This window comes from Lathamus discolor, chromosome 4, assembly GCF_037157495.1.
Source record: "Lathamus discolor isolate bLatDis1 chromosome 4, bLatDis1.hap1, whole genome shotgun sequence".
NCBI lineage: Eukaryota > Metazoa > Chordata > Aves > Psittaciformes > Psittacidae > Lathamus > Lathamus discolor.
The window spans coordinates 110,008,370-110,031,702 of NC_088887.1; the positions used below are offsets into that span (position 1 = coordinate 110,008,370).

Genomic DNA, 23,333 nt, shown 5'->3' on the forward strand with positions numbered 1-23,333 from the left:
ACTCAGCTTTGTCTCCACATCGCACTCGGGGAACGATTTCCCCGTTCTGCCTGCAGGTCCTTCCTCCACTCCCGTGCTATTCCGCAGAGCTCGGGCTTTCCCTTCCCCATCCGCCCTCCAGCAGCCGCCTCAGCCAACCAGATACTGCATCAGGGACTTGCCAGGTCGCACCGCCTGGGGACGAACTGTGGCAAAACTTGCGAGACCCGAACACTTCCAAGACCTCTAATACAATATAGTTGCGGGAGGGCCAAGCACCGAGGGAGTCGAGCTACCAGGGTGCAGCAGAGGATCTTCTGGGCGGGTTATCCGCTCAGGCAGTACAGCTCACTGGTACGCGACAGACAGACCGATCTCTCCCGGCTTGAAGCAGGGCCGCCTCTATGCCGGAACCGAAGGGGAACACCACCTGAACCAGGACTCCAGACGCCATGGGCAGCCACTGCAGCCCCACGGCCGCGCAAAACAACACGCGCACACACCCCTCCCCACGCCAGCAACGAGCCGCGGCGGGGGGAGCAACGCGCACGGAGGTGGGCGGGGCGTGCCTCAGGGACGTTACAACTCGCCGAGGTTGGCAGCGGCGCCATTTTGAACTGGCTGAGGATCGGGGGCGGTGGTGGCCGGAGAGAGCTCCGGGTTTCCCGAGAAAGCCAGCGAGGAGGGAGCGAGTTCTGAATATGGCAGCGAATAGGAACTTGAAGCAAGTGCGGATCGAGAATAGCTCCCCAGCGGCGCCGCTGGGCATGGTGGGGGGCGGTGGTGGCGGCAGCGGCAACCTGAAGGGATTGCGGGGCCTAGAAACAGAGAGTGAGGCAGCGGCGGCCATGGCGCTAGTGCCGAGCAAAGAAGGTGGAGATGAAGAGCAAGAGGTTGGGTTCACCATCGACATCAAAAGCTTCCTCAAACCTGGTGAGAAGAGCTACACGCAGCGCTGCAGGTTGTTCGTGGGGAATCTGCCTACCGATATCACAGAGGAAGATTTCAAGCGTCTCTTCGAGCGCTATGGGGAGCCTAGCGAGGTCTTCATCAACCGGGACCGTGGCTTTGGCTTCATTCGCCTGGTGAGGATTCGCGCGAGCCGCTGTGGCTTCCCCGTAACCCAGGGGCTGCCTTTACAAGTGGGAGAATTCTGCCCGTTATTTCCCTTTCCTACACCCCCCCGACCACTCCCCGCCCTTCCTTGGCGGGCGGCTTTAAGAAAAAAAACAGGTGCCCTTCATTCTCTTTCTCGTTGCTGCTAGAGCCATTTCCTCTCTTCCTTTTCCTCCTCCCCTATTTGCCTCTGTATATCGAAGCTTGAGGCCTGCATTGTGAGCAGCCTTCCCAGCCCCTCGCGTTCGGGTCCCCACCTTACTGCGTGGTACCCGGCTGGTTTAAGGGCTCCTCCGCCAGTTACCGTTTACGTGCTGCTACGCGGGTACTGACTCCTGCAGCCTGTGCTTCTCCAGTGAATGGAAGATGCGGCTGCGCGATCTGCTTTGGTCTTGCAATACCTGTATAAAGACTTTCCTAATTTAACTGGGAGAACTTTCGAACTAGGGAAAAAAAAATCCTCCATGCAGAAGCAAATTTCAGCCTGTACAGTTCATTATAAATGTAGGTTTTGTCTATGAAAACAGTTAATTTAGAAGACTGGACAGGATTTTTTCGAAATACCATTGCTCACACATCATGAAATCAGATCATGTAATCTCAGAATTGCAAAGAAATGGGACATTAAGTTGCTTAAATTATTTGGTCCACATAAGATCTTTTTAAGGGTAATAAAATGTTTAATCGCTATGCGCAAGCATGCATAAAAGGAATCGTGAAAAGCTTATGATACTGTATTTAACTGTCGATTTAGTGTGCAAGGTTAGTTTTCCTGTCTGCCGTGTCTAGAATGCACTGATTTATATCATTCTGGGAATAGCTTTAGAGTGCTTTGGGTGTCTGCTTATGATTTTTCTGTATATTTTACTGGTTAGGATATTTTTTTCTTCTTGGTCGTCTGAAAGATAAGTGCTTGTGGAGTTCTGCCATACATCTTTTACACTAAGAATCCCCCATCCTGAAATAGCAATTTTCTGGAGGAAGTGTGATATATTTACATGTCACTACTCACTTTTGTATGTAATATGGGGTAGTTACAGCTTTTATATACGCAGCTTTTCCGTTGTGTTTAGGGAATATGTTATTTTACAACAGTTTAGTCAGTTGAATTCTGGAGAAAATGGCTAGGATCTAAAGAATAATTTAGATGTAAGGAGTTGCAAGTTCAAGCTACGTGGAAATATCTGAAATGAGAAAAAAGGCAATTACTGATGCAGACTGTACCTTGGATGTGGGTGCAGAAAACCCATAAATGTGAGAATAATGAACAAATGAACAAAGGTAATTTCATCATTTGTTGATGAAATTCGAAATTCGACATCATTGAGAGTTCGTCTGATAGTTGTAATAAGTAAGTGTGATATTTTTGTTATTTAAAAACAAAAACCCAAACAAAACCGACCTTAGATCCTGTAATCTGGTCTTTGAAAATGCTGTTTCCTACGGTGTGGAGGCAGGAATGCAGAATATCGAGTGCGTAAATATGAAAAATCAGCAGGCTTTCAACTCTACTGAAAGCCTTTAGGGAGCAGCACAAATGTAACCATCATAGTGAGAATTTGAGTCTTAACACACTAATGTTACAACAGTTTGTGCCTATGGTATGTGTTTGTTTTGTGTTTTTTTTTTTTTTTTTCTAAAGAATGAGTCATAGGGGCTTTTTTTTAACAGAGGTGGACAGCGACGCTGGCTTTCTCTTGGTGGGTGGGGGAAGTTGAATGACCCTGATGCTAGTTAAGGGAAAAAAAACCCGCTTTTCGGATGTGGGGGATGGGTCACTGACACAAAAGCGTTATCTGTTTTCTTAGAAAATACTTGATGTTTTTTATTTTCAATCTTGAAAAAGGAATCTAGGACACTGGCTGAAATAGCAAAGGCGGAACTTGATGGTACTATTTTGAAGAGCAGACCACTTCGAATTCGATTTGCTACACATGGAGCTGCCCTAACAGTCAAGAATCTGTCACCTGTGGTTTCTAATGAGCTGCTGGAACAAGCGTTCTCTCAATTTGGGCCAGTGGAAAGAGCTGTTGTTGTAGTAGATGATCGTGGCAGAGCTACAGGAAAAGGTTTCGTAGAGTTTGCAGCAAAACCTCCAGCGCGAAAAGCTCTAGAAAGATGCAGTGATGGGGCATTCTTGCTAACAACGTAAGTTCACAGGCTTTTATTTGAATTTGTGTATTTCTGATGTGAAAGAAAACTGCATTCATGGCTATCCCCTAGCTCTTAATTTTAAATTATGAAAGCTGTGAGGTGAGAAATTAAGACTTTTTACATGAATATACCAGATGTGCCTGTTTTGTTTGTTTATTTTTGGTTATTTTTGTTTGGTGGGTGGTGTTTTTTTGTTTGTTTTTGGTTTTGGTGAGGAAAACCATGCTTACAACAAAAAAAAAAAAACAAACCATGCTGCTTACTGTTTATAAGACTTGTAATTATGATATGAGAGTCCGATAGCAAGGTTTTGCTTTTCCTTTATATACAGTATTCTCTGTATACTAGAGCTTTTTCTAGTGAGACTTACTTTCATTGATTGCGCTCTTCCTGATCCCAGTAACTAGCTGCTAAACAGCACAGTCGCTATGTTGCTGATACTTCCATAAACTCAGGGAGATGTTCCTGCATTTATTTCTGTATCAAAAGTTTTAACTGTGGCTTGAAAGGCAGATGTACACATCTTTTTTTTTTTGTTTTTTTTGTTTGTTTGCTTGTTTTTTTTAAATAAGATTTAGATGGAAGTCTTAGATTATGCAGATGTTTATGGCAAGTGATCTCTGGGAAACTTTGTATTTCAAGGGCAAGCAAGCGTGCAAATTACAGCACTTTTCTTGCATCTCTTATTTCTGTACATGCCAGAGAGAGTTTTTAACTGCTGGGCTTTAACACATTCATTTGTGACATTTTTAACTGCTTTCTTAAAGATTGTGTGAAATTATATACTCGGGATTTAAAAAAGAAAATATTTTCTGATTCTCATTTTGGAAAATAAAGCTGTAGTTTCACAGGATGGAAGCTTGCTGCCATCAAACTAGGGAACTTTTAGTTAATTTTCTTTTCTTGCCCTGGCTGTGCTGTTGATCTGTCAGCCACTTAGAACTCTTTGATACTTCCATAAGCCACTTGTGCTTGCTGAAACAACAGAAAAGTATTCAGCTGTTTTGTCGGGTTCATTTTTGTGTATGAAGGTGCTTGCTAACATGGGTGCTGTGAGGTCCAGCAGAGGATAAGGCAGGGGAAAATGTTGCCAGTATATCGCAGGTGGGGAAGAGTGTCTGAAACTCCTCTTTCTCATGATAACCTCATAAATCTTCAGTGTGCTACTGAACTGACCTGGTGGCTACATGGTAAATTCAGTCTGAATATGCCGTTGCTCTTATCAGTAGGTGCCAGCAATTTGTTCTTATCCCCTGGGTTTTCTTGGCATTAGTATTAGTATAGAAGCATGGTGAGCCAAACAAGGGAACTGATCTAGTTGAGAGTTACGTGAATGCTATCCTTGGCATGAGAGATGGGGCAGGGAGAAAGAAGCTAGGATACGAGGGATGGTATTCTTCTTTTACCGGCTGTATAGATTTCTTGGATTGAAATAACCATCTAACAGTGGCCTGGGTGAATAAAAAGTGCTTGATCTTTCCCTTCCTTAGGTGGCTGACGTGTTACTGATGGTGCAGTTGCAAAGACAATTAGCATGAATCTGCTGCCATGATACTTTGATAATTTGCTTCAGAATCTAAAACTTTACATTTTTAGCTGAAAGCTCTTTGCCTGATCAGAAGAAAATATTTTAATTCTAAATACGGTCTAAAAATGGTCAAAATATATCAAAGCCAGGCATTGGAAACATTAGAGATGCAAAATTCTTGTTTTATATCATAACTCATTAACACAACAGTTAAGTTACATATAAGTAACAACTGCCAGCAGTTGCCATGCAGATAACATCAAGAAAAATAGTTGCCGACTTGTGTTCTGTGATTCCAGGCTTCATCTTTTTAATCTGCATGCTATGCCCAAAGGTTTATTTCTCACTTGTTAATGTTCTAAAAACATACTGATTCTTTTTTTCTGCAAAAAGAACTTTGAAGTGAAATAAAGGAGTGGAACACAATAAGTAAGCACTGGCATTTTGAAAATAGTGTCTTTAATTCTTACCGCAGGTTATAGGCTATGCTCCCAAGACCGATGCAGGGATGTTTTACACAATTCAGGATCCTTATACTGCTGCCCTTGGCAGTACTGCTAATACTTGCCTCTGATTGCAACAGATAGTAAGAATTCAAGGAACGTATTTTCATAAATAAATTAGTTTCTGATTTGTGAGAGTATGATTGCCCAAAGAATGGGTTTTAAATAACATAAGCAGAAATATTTTTCTTATCTCTGAAATATTAATGCCAGATTATCAGTCTGTTTTCAGTTGTAGAGTAACTTTGAAATGTAATTTTTAATATTCTGTGGAAATAAGAATAGGTTTTGTTGCTCTGTTCTGGGTTTGTTTGGTGCTTTCCCAACATGATGATGGCCCATGCGTTGCCTCAGCGATGAAAACAAAAAGGTAGTTCCTTCCTAAATATCTTGTAATTGTTTGTAGGTGGTTTTGAGGTTTTTAAAAGATCTTTACTTTGAAGCAAACAGAACTGCAGCAAGTAAATTGTGGTTTCTAGGCAGAAGAGCTGGTTTTGGGCATAGGAACAATCCTTTTAAAAGATCATTCTTAAAATCAGGATTAATTTAAATTCTGTGATTTAAGAAGAATTTGGAAGACAAGAATTACAAGTAACATATTAGCTTTCTGAAGTGTTTCTCAAAATACTAAAATAACTAACTTCCTCATTTATGATTCAATTATTAAATTGAAAATGTCTTCCAGAACACCTCGCCCTGTTGTTGTAGAACCAATGGAGCAATTTGATGATGAAGATGGGCTCCCAGAGAAGCTAATGCAAAAAACACAACAGTATCACAAGTAAGTCGTGTTTAGCTTTTTTTTGTAAAATGTGATTGATGTATTTAGTTACTATGGTAAACAGATGCTAATTTCTAGTATTTGAGTTTGTGTAGCAGGAAGTATGTTGTGCTGTTTTGCATCAAATGATTAAATAGGATTTTGCCAGTATTTTCTAATCATTCAGACTTGTTTATTTAACATTCTGTGCATTTACTAAAGTAGATACAATCCCAGCCTACACTGAAATCAGTTGGAGCTTGTCAGCAAAGCAAGAAGTCCTTTATGGATTAGGGCTGTGGTCTAATCCTCCAGAGATTTGTATACACACAAATTTTATGTTCTCTGAATAGCTCCTTAACTGTTCATAGAGTCAGTGGAGCATAAATCCTGGCAGCTTCCACAGTTCAGATAAGACTTTTGAGTATGGCATGAGGAAGTGAGTCTAGATCATTGGGTGACTTAACTTATACCTCATGTGATAATTTTTAATACTGAAGTTTGATTACCATTTAGAAGTCGTGTTGCTTGAAGGTAAAAAGTCTATTTTGGTGAGGCTGTAGAATACCACTTTTAAAAAATGGTTGTCACTGTTCATTGCAATATTAGTGTTGGAATGTGAAATAAAATGTTGGCACCTTTTAATGGTTAGAAATCCTGGCTAATACTCTGAGCTGCCTAGTAAGCTTTATTTAAATAACTGGGTTTATGAATTGACTGCTGGTTTTAGAAAGCCGGACACAGTTAATCTAGTGTTGCACCTTAGTATTTTGTGCCAATGCAGAAATGAATTTTTACCTTAAAACTACATAAATTGAACAGATCTTTATTTGGAAAATTCCAGCTGAATTAAGCTTTTTCCTGGTTTAGAATGTAGTCATCTGACAGGTGGATTTAAAGTCAGACCTACACTTGAAGTGATTGTTCGTAGATTCTTTGGCTGTTACAGCTGTTGATCTAAACGTGTCCTTCTGTACATTTTAACTGCAAAATTCTTATTAGGGAAAGAGAACAGCCTCCACGTTTTGCTCAGCCTGGAACATTTGAGTTTGAGTATGCTTCACGATGGAAGGCTCTTGATGAGATGGAAAAGCAACAGCGTGAACAGGTTGACAGGAACATTAGAGAAGCCAAAGAGAAACTAGAGGCAGAAATGGAAGCAGCTAGACATGAGCATCAGCTAATGCTGATGAGGCAAGGTAAAATCAGATAATCTACTAGTATTTTGTTTTGTCACAGATTTTCTTTGTGTAGTATATGGAGCTGTATGTTAAACTTAGGTATTTTGTTGGATGCTCTTTTACTAAATGCATTGAACTGAGAAAAAGGAAGTCATGTATCTCCTTGTACATATTCCTTGATGATTTGCTGAGATGGGTTAGGAAACCGAGTAAGAGGCGATTGTCTAGGTCCGTTCTTAAATTTTTGTGTTAAGTAGTGTTTATTTAGTGTTAAGTAGTTTAAAGAAATCAAATGGTAGTTTCGCACCTATCAGAAAAATTACATTTTTGGTGTTGCTAGATAGGACCAAGTACTGTTTATGGGCTACATGCAGGAAAAAATAAAATGATAGCTCATAATTCTTTTGGCTCTTCTGTGCATCTCAGTTATGATTTCAAATCTTCCAGTAGCTAATGCTATTTCTTTTTCCCTTTGAGACTCAGCTGAAAGGTTTGGTGTGTACATAGTATTATATGTATGTAACAACTTAAAATAGCTCACAGTTGCCATGAATTTCAGTCGTTCTTGAAATTTTAAGATCATATATCCCCTCTTTTGTAATTGTTTGGGCATCTTGCCTTCTGCTAGTGTTGTCAGGGAAGTTTTCTGGGAATTGCTTTCAAGCCCTGCCTTTAAGAATGAAGCTGGGTGAAGCTTGTTTTTCTTGGGGAGAGTAACAGGGCGAGTATCTGCTCTTTTATTCTTGTTAACCTTCTACCCAAAGCACATTTTTCCTGAAATGCTGTGGACATGCAAGCGCTGGTTTCCAGTTCAGAAATACTGAACTGCTGCTTGATTTTTAGTTCCGTTTGTAGGATTGCTAAATTGCAAGACTTAAGCGATAAAGTTTAAATATATTGCAGATGTATCAGGAAGGATCTCAAGGTTTGTTGCATGAATGAAACACTGAAGGTTTGTGGTGTGGAGTTTTTTGTGTGTGGGGGGGGGGGTTTTTTTTTTTTAAATCTTAATTTAAGGGAGGTCTTGACTACCTGAAAAAAAATCTTGCCCCTAAAGTGTTCGATCATAAGACAGTAATTAGCTTGATAGCCTGATAGTCCCTTGTCATTATGAAGGATTTGAACTTGTAGCGGATGCGTTTCAAAACTTAAATCCAGGTAACTTATAAAAGCTGTCTGCTGCAATTGCTTGGTTTTAATGCTTACTCTTAAGAAATTACATTTTTGTTGGTAGTACGACTTCACCGTGTGGGAATGATTTATCTAAATTTTTTCTGCTGACTTGAATGTCACGTTGAAAAACTCTCAATGAGCTGGATTTGTGTATTTACGAAGTTGGTGGCATTAAAGAACCTAAATGCTTCAATATATTAAACACAGTCCTTTAAAATCTCCTTTAAAACATTATCATAAGTGGAAAAGAAATTAAAAGGAGGGATTTCTTTTTTTATATAGTATTCTTAAATCTATGGCAACTTAAAAGTTGTCATGAGGAGAAAGTTAGCCTGGTTTTCTGAAACAGCCATGCATGCTTTTAGTGTGGAAAAAAAGATCTTATGTAAAGATAAAATACAGCACATAGTAAAATAAAAAACTGCTTTGAAATACTAAATAGTTATTGCAGCACCTGAAAATGGCAACTGTCAAGTTGCTTCTTGATTTATTTTCCAAGCAAAAAGTGTTCATTGGCTTGCATGTGAAGGATAGTTGTATTACAGGTGGTGAATGTGGATGTTAATGTGATGTAACAACAATGACTATAATACACAGTACAGGCCCCCTCCCTTTGAATTTGACACATTTTACATTTTGGTCCTAAGTTTGATGCTGGAAAAGATGGCTCAGTGCTGAAAATACAGGTTGGGTAAATTTAGTGGTAGAGAGAACGTAGGAGATCCTGTGCCAGTGTATTAACCCAAGAAAAAGGGAAAGCTGCATGAATTTGAAAGAACAAAGAACCAGAAAGGAAGTGCTTCTTTTCCCACAGGGGACAATATTGAGCGTATTGGGTCAGTTCTTGATCTCAGTAATACCCTGAGACAACCTAAAGGTTAATTTTAAAAGAACATAGTGCACTTATACTCTGAAATAATCTGAAGGTTACTTGAAAACAAACAAAACCACTACCACCAAAAAAAAACCCCCACAACCCAAACAAAAACCACAAAACCAGAAAAACCACAAACCCACACAACCACCACTGAAACAAGTGCTTGTGGCACTTGTGTCAGGATAGCAGTGGCGAAGCCTTCTATGACAAGCACAGTTGGAATGAAGCTGCCCTTGGACTTTGTGATTTGCATGAATCTTCAATGTAATCATATTCTGTTGAAGTGTGAAATGCGTTAAATTTGTAGAAGAGATCGGAAAAAGCCTGCAAAATGTGCTTGAGAAAGGACTTCTAATGGCACTAAAAGTGCTGTGAGAGTAAAAATCTGATAGTCTTCATTAGAAAAGAAAACAAATCCATGCCATTTTGATGAAATGTACTGGTCATTGTAGTTGTTTTGGGTATTAAAGTAAAAAGCTAAGTTATAATATGTAAGTAATAATACATGCTGATGGAAGTTTGAGGAAAGCAATCTGCATAGCTATAGAAAGATGGTTTAATTAATACAGTGAAGAAATGCATGGAGAAATGCGTGAATAATTCAATTGAATAAAGGCATAAAATAGGTGGTATAGGTGAATGTTTCTCTTGGTGTCTATAAATAATGTCATGTGGCCAATATCCTATGAAGATAGAAAAGGCAAGCAGCTGCTTTCTAACAAAAGGTACAATTAATATTCATTGAATAGAACACGTATTTCCAGGGTGAAGTCAGTAATGTGGCTGGGCAGAAACCGGTACAGAAAAAGTAATGACTATTAATTGCACCCTGCTTTTTATGTGTATGTTGAGTGTTTTTGAACTTTGAAGAGGATACAGCTGTTCCATTGTGGTAGTGTAAAAATATTAGTAATTTATAAATTGCTCTCAGCAGTCATGCGATAAATCTATGCAAGCTTGTATTGCAAGTTTATATCGTTTCTTTCTGATGCATGTCATACAGTGGTCTACAGTAGGTAGTGGAGAGTGTAAGCCCGTATATATTTACCAGTTTTCTTGTTAATATGACTTTAGTGGTACACAGCATTGTGAGAAAATTGATTCCTTGCCCTAGATGTGAAACCAGGATGTGATTGAGAGACTTAAAGCTTTTTCTCCTTTCCTTTGTTTGAGGACTTCAGATTTCTGTTTCTGCAACCTGTTTTATAGGCTTTGCCAGTCCTGTACCTTTTTGTGTTTGTGAGCTGTGGATCCAGTGTGGTTTTTTTCATATGCTACTAGACTTAGCTTTATGGGAAGAAGCTAGTTGAATGTCTTGAGAAATTGCTTTAAAATGGAATGTTAGAACTATAATCTGACAGTAATAGCAATTTTTATGTTTTGCCATATTGTTGATTGGCTGCTTTTATCTTTACTGCATTTTTAATCATGTTAGATCTCATGCGACGTCAAGAAGAACTGAGGCGTTTGGAAGAACTTAGAAATCAAGAACTTCAAAAACGCAAGCAGATCCAATTGAGGTATTTTGCCTTCTACTGTGCAAAGGTGTGGCATGCAGCTGCTGTAGGTTTGCATGAGTTTAGGTCCTCTATCTTGTAGAGCTTGCTTTTGATGTCAGATAAGTGTTTCTCTTGCTAAAAAGCTGCTTTTGGAAAGCATAGTACATGATGATTCCTTTAATGTTCTTGGAAAGTGATCACTGACTAATACAAAAGAATGGTTTCAGGTATTTCTGAAGTTTTTAATTTATTTCAGCTCTACTAGTTCTGTTGTAAATTTTTGAGCTTTATAAATAGTGCAGAAATATTGTGGTGGGTTTGGTTTTTTTTTTTTTTTTTTTTTTTTTTTTGTTCCATAGTGTTTATTATAACCTTGTGATTGAAGCATAGCTATAATAGATACAAACATGCTTCTGAGATTTATGGGCATGTGGAATAGTAGCATTGCACATTTAAAGTCTGTAATGAGACTTTTTGGGGGTATTTTCACTTGATATTTCGGTATATTAAGGAACATAACATTCTGGTATGTTGCGAACAATTTTTTTTTTTTTTTTTTTTTTGAGATTGTTTCATACAAATACTTGCTTTCATGCCTCTGCTAAAATTTAAGAAAATAGGTATAGTATCATCATGTTGATAGAGTTTACATATTTTTTATGTTAAATATCACAAGAAATGTAGATGAGAAAAAAGACAAAGCACAAACACCTCTCAAGTTAAAAATGTCTTTTGGCAGTACTGAAATGTTTTAATCCATAGGGATTTGTTATAAACTGGAATATTTTACCTGCCATCCAGTATGTAGCCAGAACAACACCTATAGAATGTAGTGGTATTTACCAATATTCCAGTTAAAAAAGATAAACACTTCAATAGTATTCAAACCCATCAGGTGGAGTAAGGTAGTGCCTTAACACTGTCTTAAAAAAATAAATATCCATTTTTGTTTATATGGTTGATCTTATCTCCTGAGGCTGAGTACAGACCTGAACAGGTCAAGAGTCTTGAGCTGACATAGTTTTTAAAAACTATTCTAGACATGAGGAAGAACATCGACGTCGCGAAGAAGAGATGATGCGGCAGAGAGAGCAAGAGGAATTACGACGACAGCAGGAGGGAGGGTTCAAACCAAATTTCATGGACAATGTAAGTAAAATTCTATAGCAAGAGTGTGAATTGTTAAAAGAATTTGTAAAACTTGTCAAATTTTTATGTAGTAGCTATTGAGCTGCCACCTTCTTGTTTACTTTTTTCCTTCAGTATTCAACTGTTCTCATGAGTGAAGTGCTACAAATTCAGTAATTATTTTCCTAGAAGCTGTTATTTTTCCTACAAGCTGGTGATACGCCACTTCTTCACTTGGGTTCACATAATATATTGCCTTCTTTATTTGAGAAAAGAATTTTTCCAGTAAAATAAGTAATTTTTCTAGGTGGGAAGTCATGGGAGTAAATGATGTTTTTATGAAGAGGTGCCCTAGTTTGACTGAAGGTTTAAATTCTAAACCAGTTCAGGCTGTTAAGCATAAACCAAAACAGGTAATTCACACAAGCTTAACTTAAGAATAGTGTACTTGAGAAACAAAATGGGCGGTGTTAACTTGGTATGGAGCCTAAAATCACTGTCTCCTAAGATTCTACTCTAAAATTGGACGACTAAAACCTCAAAATCTTTACTAAAGGAGACCGAAAGATGGGAAATGTGGAGGAAAAAACCCCACAAAAATTGCCCTCTGCTATACTTTCTACATTATTTATATTAGTATTCTAGGTGTGTTCTGCTTCTGAAGACTCGCCTCGCAGGACTAGCAAAGTGGTGGTGTCAGAGGAGTCAGCTTCTTAAATTTTCATGATGTATTTTGGTCAAGAGTATGAATTTTTATCATTTCTCCCCCCCCCCCCCCCCCAAGCACTTAAATGAACACAGACTGTATGGTGAATGCTTTAATTTCATATGAGAATAATATCTTTTACTGTAACAGCTATTCTTAGTGAGGAAGCAATAGGTGATCCATGCAATGTTCTCTTGTAACAGAGAACATTGTAGTCTGCAGGAGGGAATTTTGCTCCCTTTCACAGGTGCAGCTTGGTACATAAACTGTTGGTTTCTCAGCTACTTTCTAATTTTGTGTTTTGTGGAAGAAATAGTTTCTTTAAATTCTATGCTATAACATTTTCTGTAGAGTTGAGACTGTTTTCTGAGACAACCTAAGAGAAGTTAAAAAATAAGAGATTTCCTGTTCTCAGCAGGACATCTCCTGCCTGTCCCCCCATCCTCTCCCCTTAGTGTTCTTAGTAAAGGTGAGGGAGAGGAAGCAAAATTGTTCCTTTGACATTACGAACAGCTGTCAGTTGATTTTGCTGAAAACAAATCTATCATTTATTTCCATATGTGTTCACATTGTAAAAGAAAACTGCTTTCAATATCTTTTCTTTGGTGTGATGAAGATAAAATTCGTCATGTCCTTCAGTGTGTTCCTACATAATTTTTAAACATACTTGGTGAAATAGCATATAACAGTTGTCTGATGTAACTTAGAAATAGCACTTAAGTGGTTGTGGTTTCTCTAGTACCAAATATGAAATTTCATTTCACTGTAATATCTTCATGTAGCATCTTTTGGGGTGGCCTGACTTTGTGACACTATAAGCTACCTGTCAGAAATCTTCTGTGGTTGATCTGCGAGACCCCATGCTACTTGCTACACAGAGCTGCGGAAAGAGGAAGTGAGGGAGCCAACCCACAGGCTTGAGATTGCAGTAGCTCCCTCAGATGCTGTTGCTGTTAGGAGATCATGGCCTCTATCGTGCAGCTTTTGCTGCTGGGGAAAGCTAGATAATGTTGGCCACAGCAGTCTACTGGTTTTCTTCTTGCAGCTGTCTGGAGGTAATGTTACTTAGCCTCTGTGCTTGAATTACTTGCCACAGTTGGCCATCCTTGTGCTTATCTGCATCTCTGAATGCCAAACTCTATTTGAATAGAAACTTGGTGGTGCTAGACATGGCAAAAACTCATTTTAAGAAGGGAAGAGGAATGATTCAAATGGAAAGTACTTCAAACAATATGTATGATTTTTGTGACTTACGTGGTGAAATTCTTTTTGGGAAGGGTGAAAGTGGAAGAATGTTTTGAGAGAATGTAGCTTTCCCACTGAGTTACATTACTGGAATTGTGTGTTAATCTGGAACTAATTAATACGCTGCAAAAATACATAGATGTAGCTGTGCAGTGACAACCCTACCAAAAGTGTTATAAGTTATATAAGGAAATACAGTACAGGTGTTTTTAAATTGCCTTTTTTTTTTTTTTTTCTCTAATACTGGTGGATAGTTTTTACCATTTCAGGCCTTGATAAACTGTTTTGGCATAATCCTTATAACATACGAAAGTCTTCTGGCAACCGTATATTTGGAGGGAAAATAATAATTGTTTCTAATCCTTGTTTTTGTTTCTTAAAAGCTTTGAAAACTAAGCTTCCTTCACTTAACGCTTTTTACTGTTCAGTTTAAAAGAAGGACATAAATGGTAAGTGCAGCAACAAACAGAACTGGAACTTCTCATATAATGCTGCAGGGCTTTCATGTTTAAATTTTTTTTATTGTCTATATCTTTTCTTGTTAAACTTTGATTTTTCAGTATGACTACTTCTGAAAAACATATTGTAATAATTTAATGCAGTTACCATTTACTTGCTTAAGTTACAGTTGTTAATATTTTTTGCATGGGGATTTCTCTTCCTGAAGTATTCTTGTTCATGGTGATCTTGTACATTAAAAATTTGATTGCATTGATTGCTAATCTAATGGGAAGCCCAGTGATACCTGAGCAATTTGTTAATCTAGTTGTGTGGTCTCTAGTACATAAGTTATTCATAAACGCTTTCATATGGGCTAGGGTTTTTCCCTTGCTTTGTAAAAGTCGGTTAGTTGAAATCTGCTGTTACAGCTCAATGTATGTATATTCTGATTTCACAGTGGCTTAACTAGGAAACTTATTTTCCTACAGTGTTTTGCTGATTTTTATTTTGTATACATGCTACTTGCTGAAAGAGGAGCTTGCTAATGGACAGTGGAAGCAATATTTTATTCTTAAGCAGCTCAAATACCAAAAAAGTACTTCTGAGTGCTAGTAATACATTAATAATTCAAACTGTGCAGTGGTTACTATCCAGTTGTGAATGGCTTGCATAGGTTTACTTTGTTAAATCTCAATCAGAGCCTTTTTACCACATAATTCCAGCTTCAGGAAAGACTTTCATTCGCCTGTATTTTATTCATCTATTCACTTTTATTCACATACTTTATTATGCCACCAGCTTAGAAGAGTGAAAAGAGAGTGATTTGGATTTAGTTTATTAAAATAGTTTTCATATATTCATAATGGTTTTCATTACCAAAATGGGTGAGTTGTATTCTTAGTTTTATGGTGCACAGATTTAATTCTGTAGTAACACTGAAAGTAGTGTCAGGTGGATATTTTACTTAGTGAAACAACAGCTGTGATACTGGCCTGTAGCTTACAGCTCTTCTTACTGATGGGGTAAAGAGGGAGTTGAGATCTTTGAATAGCCTTTTCCTCTTACCTCACAGGAAACCCCACTTTTGAAGTGTAATTTGCATATATATGTAAGGAACTGTTCCTTGTGAGTTCATCCATTTCAGCTTCTGAATGCTTAATGTTCTTTCATGTTCAACTTTGTGAAGTACTTAACTTTTCTATCTCCTAATCTTTTAAAGAGCTATTTCTAGATGTTGTTCTGGTTTCCTTTAGCTTTTTTTACACAGAAGTACTGCTGCTGAAGTATCACTTACTTGTGGAAGTATTCAGCATAGTGACAGCCACAGAAGCAGTGGAAATTTCCTCAATAGCAGAGATTGCAGTGTACTTGGATCAAAAGCTGTAAGACAGATGAGAACAAGGGACTAAAAAAGCACATCCAAAAACAACAGCGATGTTCATAACTTCAGGAATGCCAGAAACTTCATGTGGGGTGAGGTTTTCCCTCCCCCAAACACCAAAACAAAACTAAAAACCCTAGACATGTTTATTCTGTCTTCTAAGAGTTTTGTCCTTTGGAGCAGCTCATAAATTTAGCTTCCCATTTCTTTATTTTTGTGGAGCTTACTGAGGCATGTCTTATTACTCACGTCTACGTTCGCTTGCAAGCTAAGTAATAGATGTTTTTGAAACAAGGCTATCAGATTTCTGTGGACTTACGTACTTCAGGAATAGTTTTTTGCACTTGGCTTTTAAGTGACTGGATTGATTTTTTTTTTTTGTTGTTGTTCTGTTTTGTTTCTTCGTTCCATGGTGCTCACAAGCCCTTGTTCTGTAAGAAGTTTGAATTCTCACAGAATGCAGAATACCTTATTCAAAACTAAGCTAAGGCAGATTTTCAATAACAAATTAATAAACATTTACAAGGATTTTTTCAAATTTGGTCTGTTTTCTACTACTAATAGGAGTTTGTTATTTTAACTTGACAGCCTAGTCAGTGTAGTACGTAATGAAGCTGATGGTGGTGAAATTTTTTGAGGTTGTATGAGTAAAGTCTCTGTTGCTTAACAAACTGCTGTAAAACTAAGCTGCTTTATTAAAGCTCTTCTGTAAAGCTTGGATAGGAGAGAGGAATTATCTCCTTATTGCAATCCAGCATACATACGCATGGAAGTAGTTCATGTTTGACACTTTAAAAGTCTTTTAAGGTAAAGCTAGCTTGCAGAAAGGCAGACTGTTAAATGTAGAACTAAAAAAGAAAAATAACCCACGAAACCCACCTGGCAGAACGTTCCTACTTTCTTGGCAGTGATTTTACTTCAGTGATCAAGTTTCTTCCTATGTGTGAAGCAGCATAGACTAAGCCTTTGAGCAAGCAGTTTATAAATACACAGTTTGTGGCTTTCTGGGTGGTCTTGCTTTGGCAGTACCACTAATTTTTTTTATTTTTGCAGGGTTGCAGTGATATTTATCAGTAGCCACATACTTAAATCTTGCATTTCTTTTGTTCCTCAGTATTTTGGATACTAAATGTTGTGCTTTAGGCAAGAATAGCAATTCCTTAACAGGCGTTAAAATATTCACGTTGTATTTTCAAAAACAAAATTAATTATTTTTAGCCTTTAATTACATTGCCACATACAAAAACTGTTATAAGTGTCATATCTGCTTTTAGTATGAAAAGACATTGCATAAAAATCAATGCAGAACTTACACCATCTTTTTGTAGCATATTATGTGTTTGTATATGTAAACCAAAACTTTGTGGAATAAGGTATTTTTGGATTGTAAATATTTATCTCGTGACCATTTTAGGATTATGTTTTTATATGTATCAAGGATGCTACTTTGGGTAATTTTTCAGTAATGGAACAAATAACAATTATAATGTTATATTTAATTTCTAAGTTTAATTTTGGTATGTGTGAACTGTGAATATTTAGAGTAATGTGATGTTTTTCTTATGTTACAGATTTTTAGGAGAGTTAAGTATTTTACTCTGCCATCATCTTCTAAATTTTTGCACAAAGTACTTTAGGACATGCTAATATTTCATGTGAACTTGCAAACATAATAAGTGACCATTCATAAGTAATTTTTGTCAGTGTGCTGTCAGACATGCATAAATCTCCAGTATGAATTTAGGTGTTGTGCTACTGCTTGTAAGCATTCCCACATTTGTTCTCTTCTGGAGTAATTGATAAGGAATTTTTTGTCTGTGTTCCTTACATTATCTGTTTATTTGATAACTCAATTTTCTTCCAGTAAGACTGATAAGAAGGCAAAAGCACTTTTCAGATGCTTCGTACGCAAGGGCAAAATGACATCGGTCTTTGTCTTAGTGTTTCAGGAGGCCTCAGACCTGGCAGATGCAGTTTTTGTTCAAGTGTTAATGGAAAGACTTAAAATGGTGTGCTTGTTTATCAATACTCTGTATACTTAGCTTCTCCCCTTTCATGGGTTTCACAGGTAGTAATGAAAAAATCTATTAAAGAGCAGATTTAACAAGTCTACATTCCATATTTTTAAGACAATTTCTGAAAATTGTTACTGCTCACAAGTTTAAAAAAAATCTACTTAACTAACCGAAGTTCCTCAAATACTGAGTTCTTCTGTTTTATATCTTCTGACAAGTAAGAATGTGGCTTTCATAAATAATTTAGAAAAATCCTTTGCTAATGTGTTTGATAAATGCCCTACATATTTTGAAGAAGCTAAAATTGATGTTTGCCTTAATAATTTTCATTTTTTCTTCCTCAGCTACTGCAGTTAAGTTTGACTTGAAGTTTGTACACGTATTTACCCAGGCTAAGAAGAAACTTAACTTTCAGTTTCAGTTGTCTACTTGGTACCTATTTTGAACTCACCCACCTGTCTAAATCCTGAGATCCTGGTGGCAATGAGACTTGCAGCCAGAATAAGTTCCACTGCTCAGAAGAGTTTGTATTTACTCAAAGGGTCTGTGTTTAAAGCAAGAGTAAAACACTGAAGCAGCAGTAACTGTAGATTTCTGTAGAAACAACATGTTTTGATGTGAGAAAATCTGTCAATGGATTTGTTGCTTAATGTGGGGAAAGCTTATTTATGGATCTGGTTTGTCTCTCAAGAGGCAGTGCCTTCTGAGTAGCTTTTTCTTGGTGTGAGCAGTAGGCCCTTTGACCTTTTGCTTCATGGCGTGGAAAATTTTAATAGTAATAATGCAGTAAACTGTGACATAGAAATTAACTTGTCTTAGTGAGCTTGCCTTTTGGTATCAGGCTAAATTCTGTTTTTTAATTAAAGTATTTAGGGTTTTTCTCATGAATATTTTGCAAGCCTCCTTTTGTAGTTTAGCAATTGAGTAGGCTTGTCATAACCAGAAGTAGTGATTTTTTTTTTGATTTTTTTTTTTTTTTATTATTAACTTCTTACATGAGGAATATTTAATTTAAGTCTGGTCTTTCTGTCTTTCCATCGAATCTGACTTTGGGGTAGCACTTTTGCAGAGATAGGTTTTACTGTTAGATGAATTAGTATTTTCAATAAACAGGGTTTATTTGGGAAAAAAAAGGTGAGGCCAGGTTGGCCAGGAAGGGCCTTAAGCAACCTGGTCTAGTGGAAGGTGTTCTTCCCACCCTTGGAAGGGGGTTGAAACTGTATGAACTTAAGGTACTTTCCAACCTACACCATTCTATGGTTCCATGAGTTTTTGTAGAGCTGTTCTATAACGGTTCCGATGGGGAGCTTAATATCTTGGTTAATAGAAGCTAACACTTGTTGCTGAATGCAGTTTTATTGATATACGTGTGGCAGGTTTGCCGGTAAGTGTCTCTTCTAAATCTATTAGTACAAAAGATGTGACAATGTAATGTCAGATTTGTTCAGATGACCAGTTTCTTAAACTTAGAATTAAAATACTAGATGCCTGGTACAATGTATATTGTTTTCCTCAGTCAGAAGTCTATTTAAATGATCAGCGTCTTCATTCAAGTCTGCCTCATCTTGGTCCAGTTTTACAGTAAATGGCCTCCAGGTTGTATAAAAGTACTAGCTGGAAAATTATGGAGCTGGCTTCATGCCAGAAAGCTTCATTGATGTCTCTGTTCATGTTTTGTATGTTTAAGTGCAGTGTATGTGGGCAGGTCAGAACTTTGTTGGGGAAATGTTAAACACTGAACTATTCTGATTGTAAGCAATATTCATAATGTATGAAAGAATGTGTATGTTTGTTAGATGTTTTTCCTACAGAACTTCTTCGTAGCAATGAAAAACTTCAGCTTTCAGCTTCCTTTTGTCAAATACTTGCATATTCTAATTATTTGGCAATTCAGGTCACTTACAGGATAGCAACTGTGGACTTCGATTGTTACAATTTAGTCAGCATATATAGTATCTATTTAGTGAGGAAAAATTGTTAATATAGAAGTCTGACAAAGTAATTTTTAGTGCACTGTGGCTACTTAGTGCTGCTTTTCAAGTGTTTGAAGTTAATTTTGCAAATTTATATTATACTTTCTAACAAAGTAATAGTTAGAATTTTGCCTAAACACTTCATTATATGGCTGGTTAATTTTTATTCCAAGTATATATGCATGATTTCCATCTTGAATCTTGCAGTTGGGGAAGACTGTTGTTTTGGATTGGTCCAGTGTTTACTCTGTTTTAGTATTTACCTAGATTTGTTTCCTGTGAAGGAAAAGAAAAAAGCTTAACATTTGGGAAATCTAAAATGCAGCATTTGTTTATAACACCCAATTTTCAGTTAAATATTTTAGTCTGCTTCTGCATGATGGTACAGTTAGCCCAGACTTTGTTACCAGTTAAACAGCCCTTCAACTCCATACCCGTCAGTGTGAATTATGGAGTGCATTTGAAATCAAATTATTTGCAACTTGTTCTGTGGAAGTAAGGATCTTCCATGCTGCCGTGAATGCCTGTTCCGATGTTTAATTGTTACAATGCCATTTCTTTAGCTAAAAGAAATCCAGAATTATTTGAAGCTGCAGCATAAAATGCTTCTGAAGATGTGAATATGTTGTGAATGTAATGTAATCATTACATCTATAAATAGTGAACTTGGTGATATGGTGGATATTGCTTTCAGAAAGTAGTTTTGCAGGTAAGTAAATAGTTAAATGCCTTAAATTGATTACAAATTAAAAAGAACTGTATTACGTTCAGCTGCTGAACTGAGTTTGATTAGTTTTTGATGTCATTACTGTAATTCAAAACAATGGCTCTTGTCTCTGGCAGAATCCAGTTCGATGGCAGAATGCTGTAATGAGGAAGTTGTTATTAAGAGAGTTAATATATCGATACCTTCATTTTTCATTTTTATTTTTCATAAAGGATAGCCAGATCTGGTAAAGAAGTTACATCCTCTAAGCACCTTTGTCTGTGAAGAATTATTTCTGATTTTTACGTTACAGTATTTGAGAAGCAGATTGCATTAATAAGGTTTTGCCGCTGCTATAGGTGACGGTCTTTGAGTACTAATGTGTACAATGAGATTTATGTTAGTGTTTTGTAAAAATGTGTTGCAGTTTCCGGGATCTAGTCTCCTTGATGCTCATAAATTTGAGGGATCTCCAGGTGATCTTTGGCTTTACCTCATTTAGATTAGCTTAGTAGCTCTCTCTTCTGTATGAAATAGTATTTTCTTTTATGGCATTATTGAATGTTGCTTGTTGGTGAGTTGTCCCCCAAAATGTCTTTGGGAGCAATATCAGTGCAATTAAAATGCTTCCTTTTCCAAAACTATCAGGGTAGACCTGACTTAAACAATGTATGAGGACTGATGTATTGGTTAATGGTGAGGATTGAAAGGAAGTCAGCTTTTCTTCAGAATGGGTTTTGCATCCAGCTGTAGGAGGATGACAAAATCCCAAAGCATGGGAGGATTACAGTTACTTACTGCTGCCTACCCCCCCCCAATAAACCTGCAAAACCCATTAATTTGCGTGTTTTGGAAGGTAGAAGCTAGTTTTACCTAAAAAAGAGGAAGATCTTAAACTGTCTTCTGCCTTGTAAAGATCAGAAATAGCTGCTATTAAATTAAAGGTGAATTTGAGAGAATAAGTAACTTTCTTTTTAAAAACAGCTTTTTCTAAATCTCTGGGAAGTGTCCAGTGTGTGTGCATTCTCTTGCACATAAAATCACAATTCATTTCTATCTTTGCCAGTATTAACGTGTGGTATGTGATGCACTGAGAGGCTTTTCAATGCTTGTTTGTTCCCAAAACAGACACCATAGATGTAGTGCCTGGAGATTTTTTTCCAAATACACTCCTATACTTTTGTTGTTAATTAGCTTATAAAGAAATATCCGTGTTTTATTAGCATTGATACTTCTTTAAAATCATACTGAAATGAGGAAAGTAGGAAATCCAGTGGACTAAAATAAATCTTTTTTCTGTAAGGGAAATCAGATTTTTTTTTTTTTTTAACAGCTGTAATTATCCGTGTTTTACTACCATTGAGAATGTTTTTCCAACTTGTAGCATTTACTGGAATATAAGTATCTGCATTTTTTTTTTTATGCAATGCTTATTGCTTTTTTCCTAAAGTGCTGGGTTTTTTTTAATGTTCAGGATTTTAATGGTGTAGCTTAGTTACTTCCATCAACGCTATTCAAGACTTGAGTCACCAAGGAGGAAATGAGCTTTAACTCTCTGCTTTAGCTGTGTTAGAATGTTTTTCTCAAAGATTGAGTCCTGTTGATGGCTGTTAAACCTAGTGAAAATGCATTTAATTAGACTTTCTAATTAAAATAGGGCTTTGTAGTTTCCTGTATGCTGCATGTTTTATAGCTACATTTACTGTAGTTGTTATCTAGTTTAATGTATTTGCTTGTCTAATTTTGGGTGAGGTAAAAGGTTACTTTTTTTCTGCAAACTCCTGGGTTCATAGAATTCTTGAGTAGTTTAGGCTGGAAGAAATCTAGTATTATGCCCAGCTCAGAGGAGGGATCAGCACTGGATTTAGGTTGCAGTGCATGTGATTGAATAAACTGAACTGGAATATTGTAACTTTCAGATCTTACAAATAGATCTTGATGGATAAACCAAAGAGGGAAAGGTGACAAGAGGGCTGGGTGGAAAGCTTCTGTTACTTCAACTCTGCAGGCAGTTTAACTTCTTGTGAGCTAGTCATTGGAACTAAATAGAATATTCTTAGGAAATGAGAAATAATGCACAATCGGAAGTATCCCATAAATGCTAATTTTGCCTGCCAAGGTAGCGATTCTAACCACTTGTATGATTTGTCTTTAAAATATAGGTCTTTTACACAAAATTTCAATTTTGTGCAAGGTTTAAAGCCTTATGCTAGTTTCTTCTCTGTTCTTTGCTGGAGAAGCCTTTGAAAATTTTCTTTCCTAGGAAGAAATTTATGAAATAAACCACTCTAGAAAGGAGTAATGCGTTCTCGGAAGGGTTACAGAAATGTCATACCTGTTTTGAAAATGTCTGCTAGGAAATAGTATGCAGTTTCCATCTTAGTGAAAATAGATGAGCATCAGCAGCACTGTGAATTACATTTTGCTCTAAACACACAATCTAGATAAAGTGCTAATTAAGTTACTGTTTTTAATGTACAAGTTTAAGTTTATGGGTTAAGTGTTCTTTTTCTGATTAGACAATTTTTAATGCTGTGTTTTGTCGTTATTTTGGTTACCATTCCTTAGCTGAAAGGTTAACTGGGAAGCGAATTTCTTGTCCACAAGCACTTTGAAGAAAACTGTGATCTGTTATCTTAATATTTCTGTTGCTACCTTGCTTTTTGCTGGTCTAGAATATTGCATGCCATATTTATTCCATGCCATAATTTTCTTGAGAGTTTTTTACCAGGAATATTGCGTCAGGCTGCTGAAATTGCAAGGCCTGCTTCTGGGAGGACTAAATAGTATTGGTTTGTCAGTTAAAAAAATGCCAACTTCTATGGCTACTTGTATTTTTATTTTCAATATGACAAGTGAATTGCATCTGATACATTCTCCTATATCAGTTCTTAGGTGTCTTTTCAAAGCCCTTAGTTTCATGGGTTTAGAGACTGAATTAAAAAAAATCCTAATATATTTAAGAAAC

General features: G+C 37.0%; 1 protein-coding gene across 4 annotated transcripts in view; it reads left to right on the plus strand.

Annotated features, from left to right (window-relative positions):
* The first annotated feature begins 231 nt into the window (after nucleotides 1-231).
* The window catches only part of PSPC1 (paraspeckle component 1), a 58,364-nt gene continuing 35,262 nt past the window's right edge, over nucleotides 232-23,333 (plus strand). For 3 of the 4 annotated variants that reach the window (XR_010612462.1, XR_010612463.1, XM_065678608.1), the window contains exons 1-6: nucleotides 232-1,064; nucleotides 2,942-3,243; nucleotides 5,966-6,061; nucleotides 7,043-7,239; nucleotides 10,707-10,791; nucleotides 11,811-11,919. Coding sequence is in view for 2 of the 4 variants with exons in the window: in XM_065678608.1 (XP_065534680.1) it covers nucleotides 432-1,064; nucleotides 2,942-3,243; nucleotides 5,966-6,061; nucleotides 7,043-7,239; nucleotides 10,707-10,791; nucleotides 11,811-11,919 (1,422 nt within the window). In the remaining 2 variants the exon portion in view is untranslated. The remainder of the gene's footprint in view (nucleotides 1,065-2,941; nucleotides 3,244-5,965; nucleotides 6,062-7,042; nucleotides 7,240-10,706; nucleotides 10,792-11,810; nucleotides 11,920-23,333) is intronic. The other variant, XM_065678607.1, reaches the window with a different exon arrangement.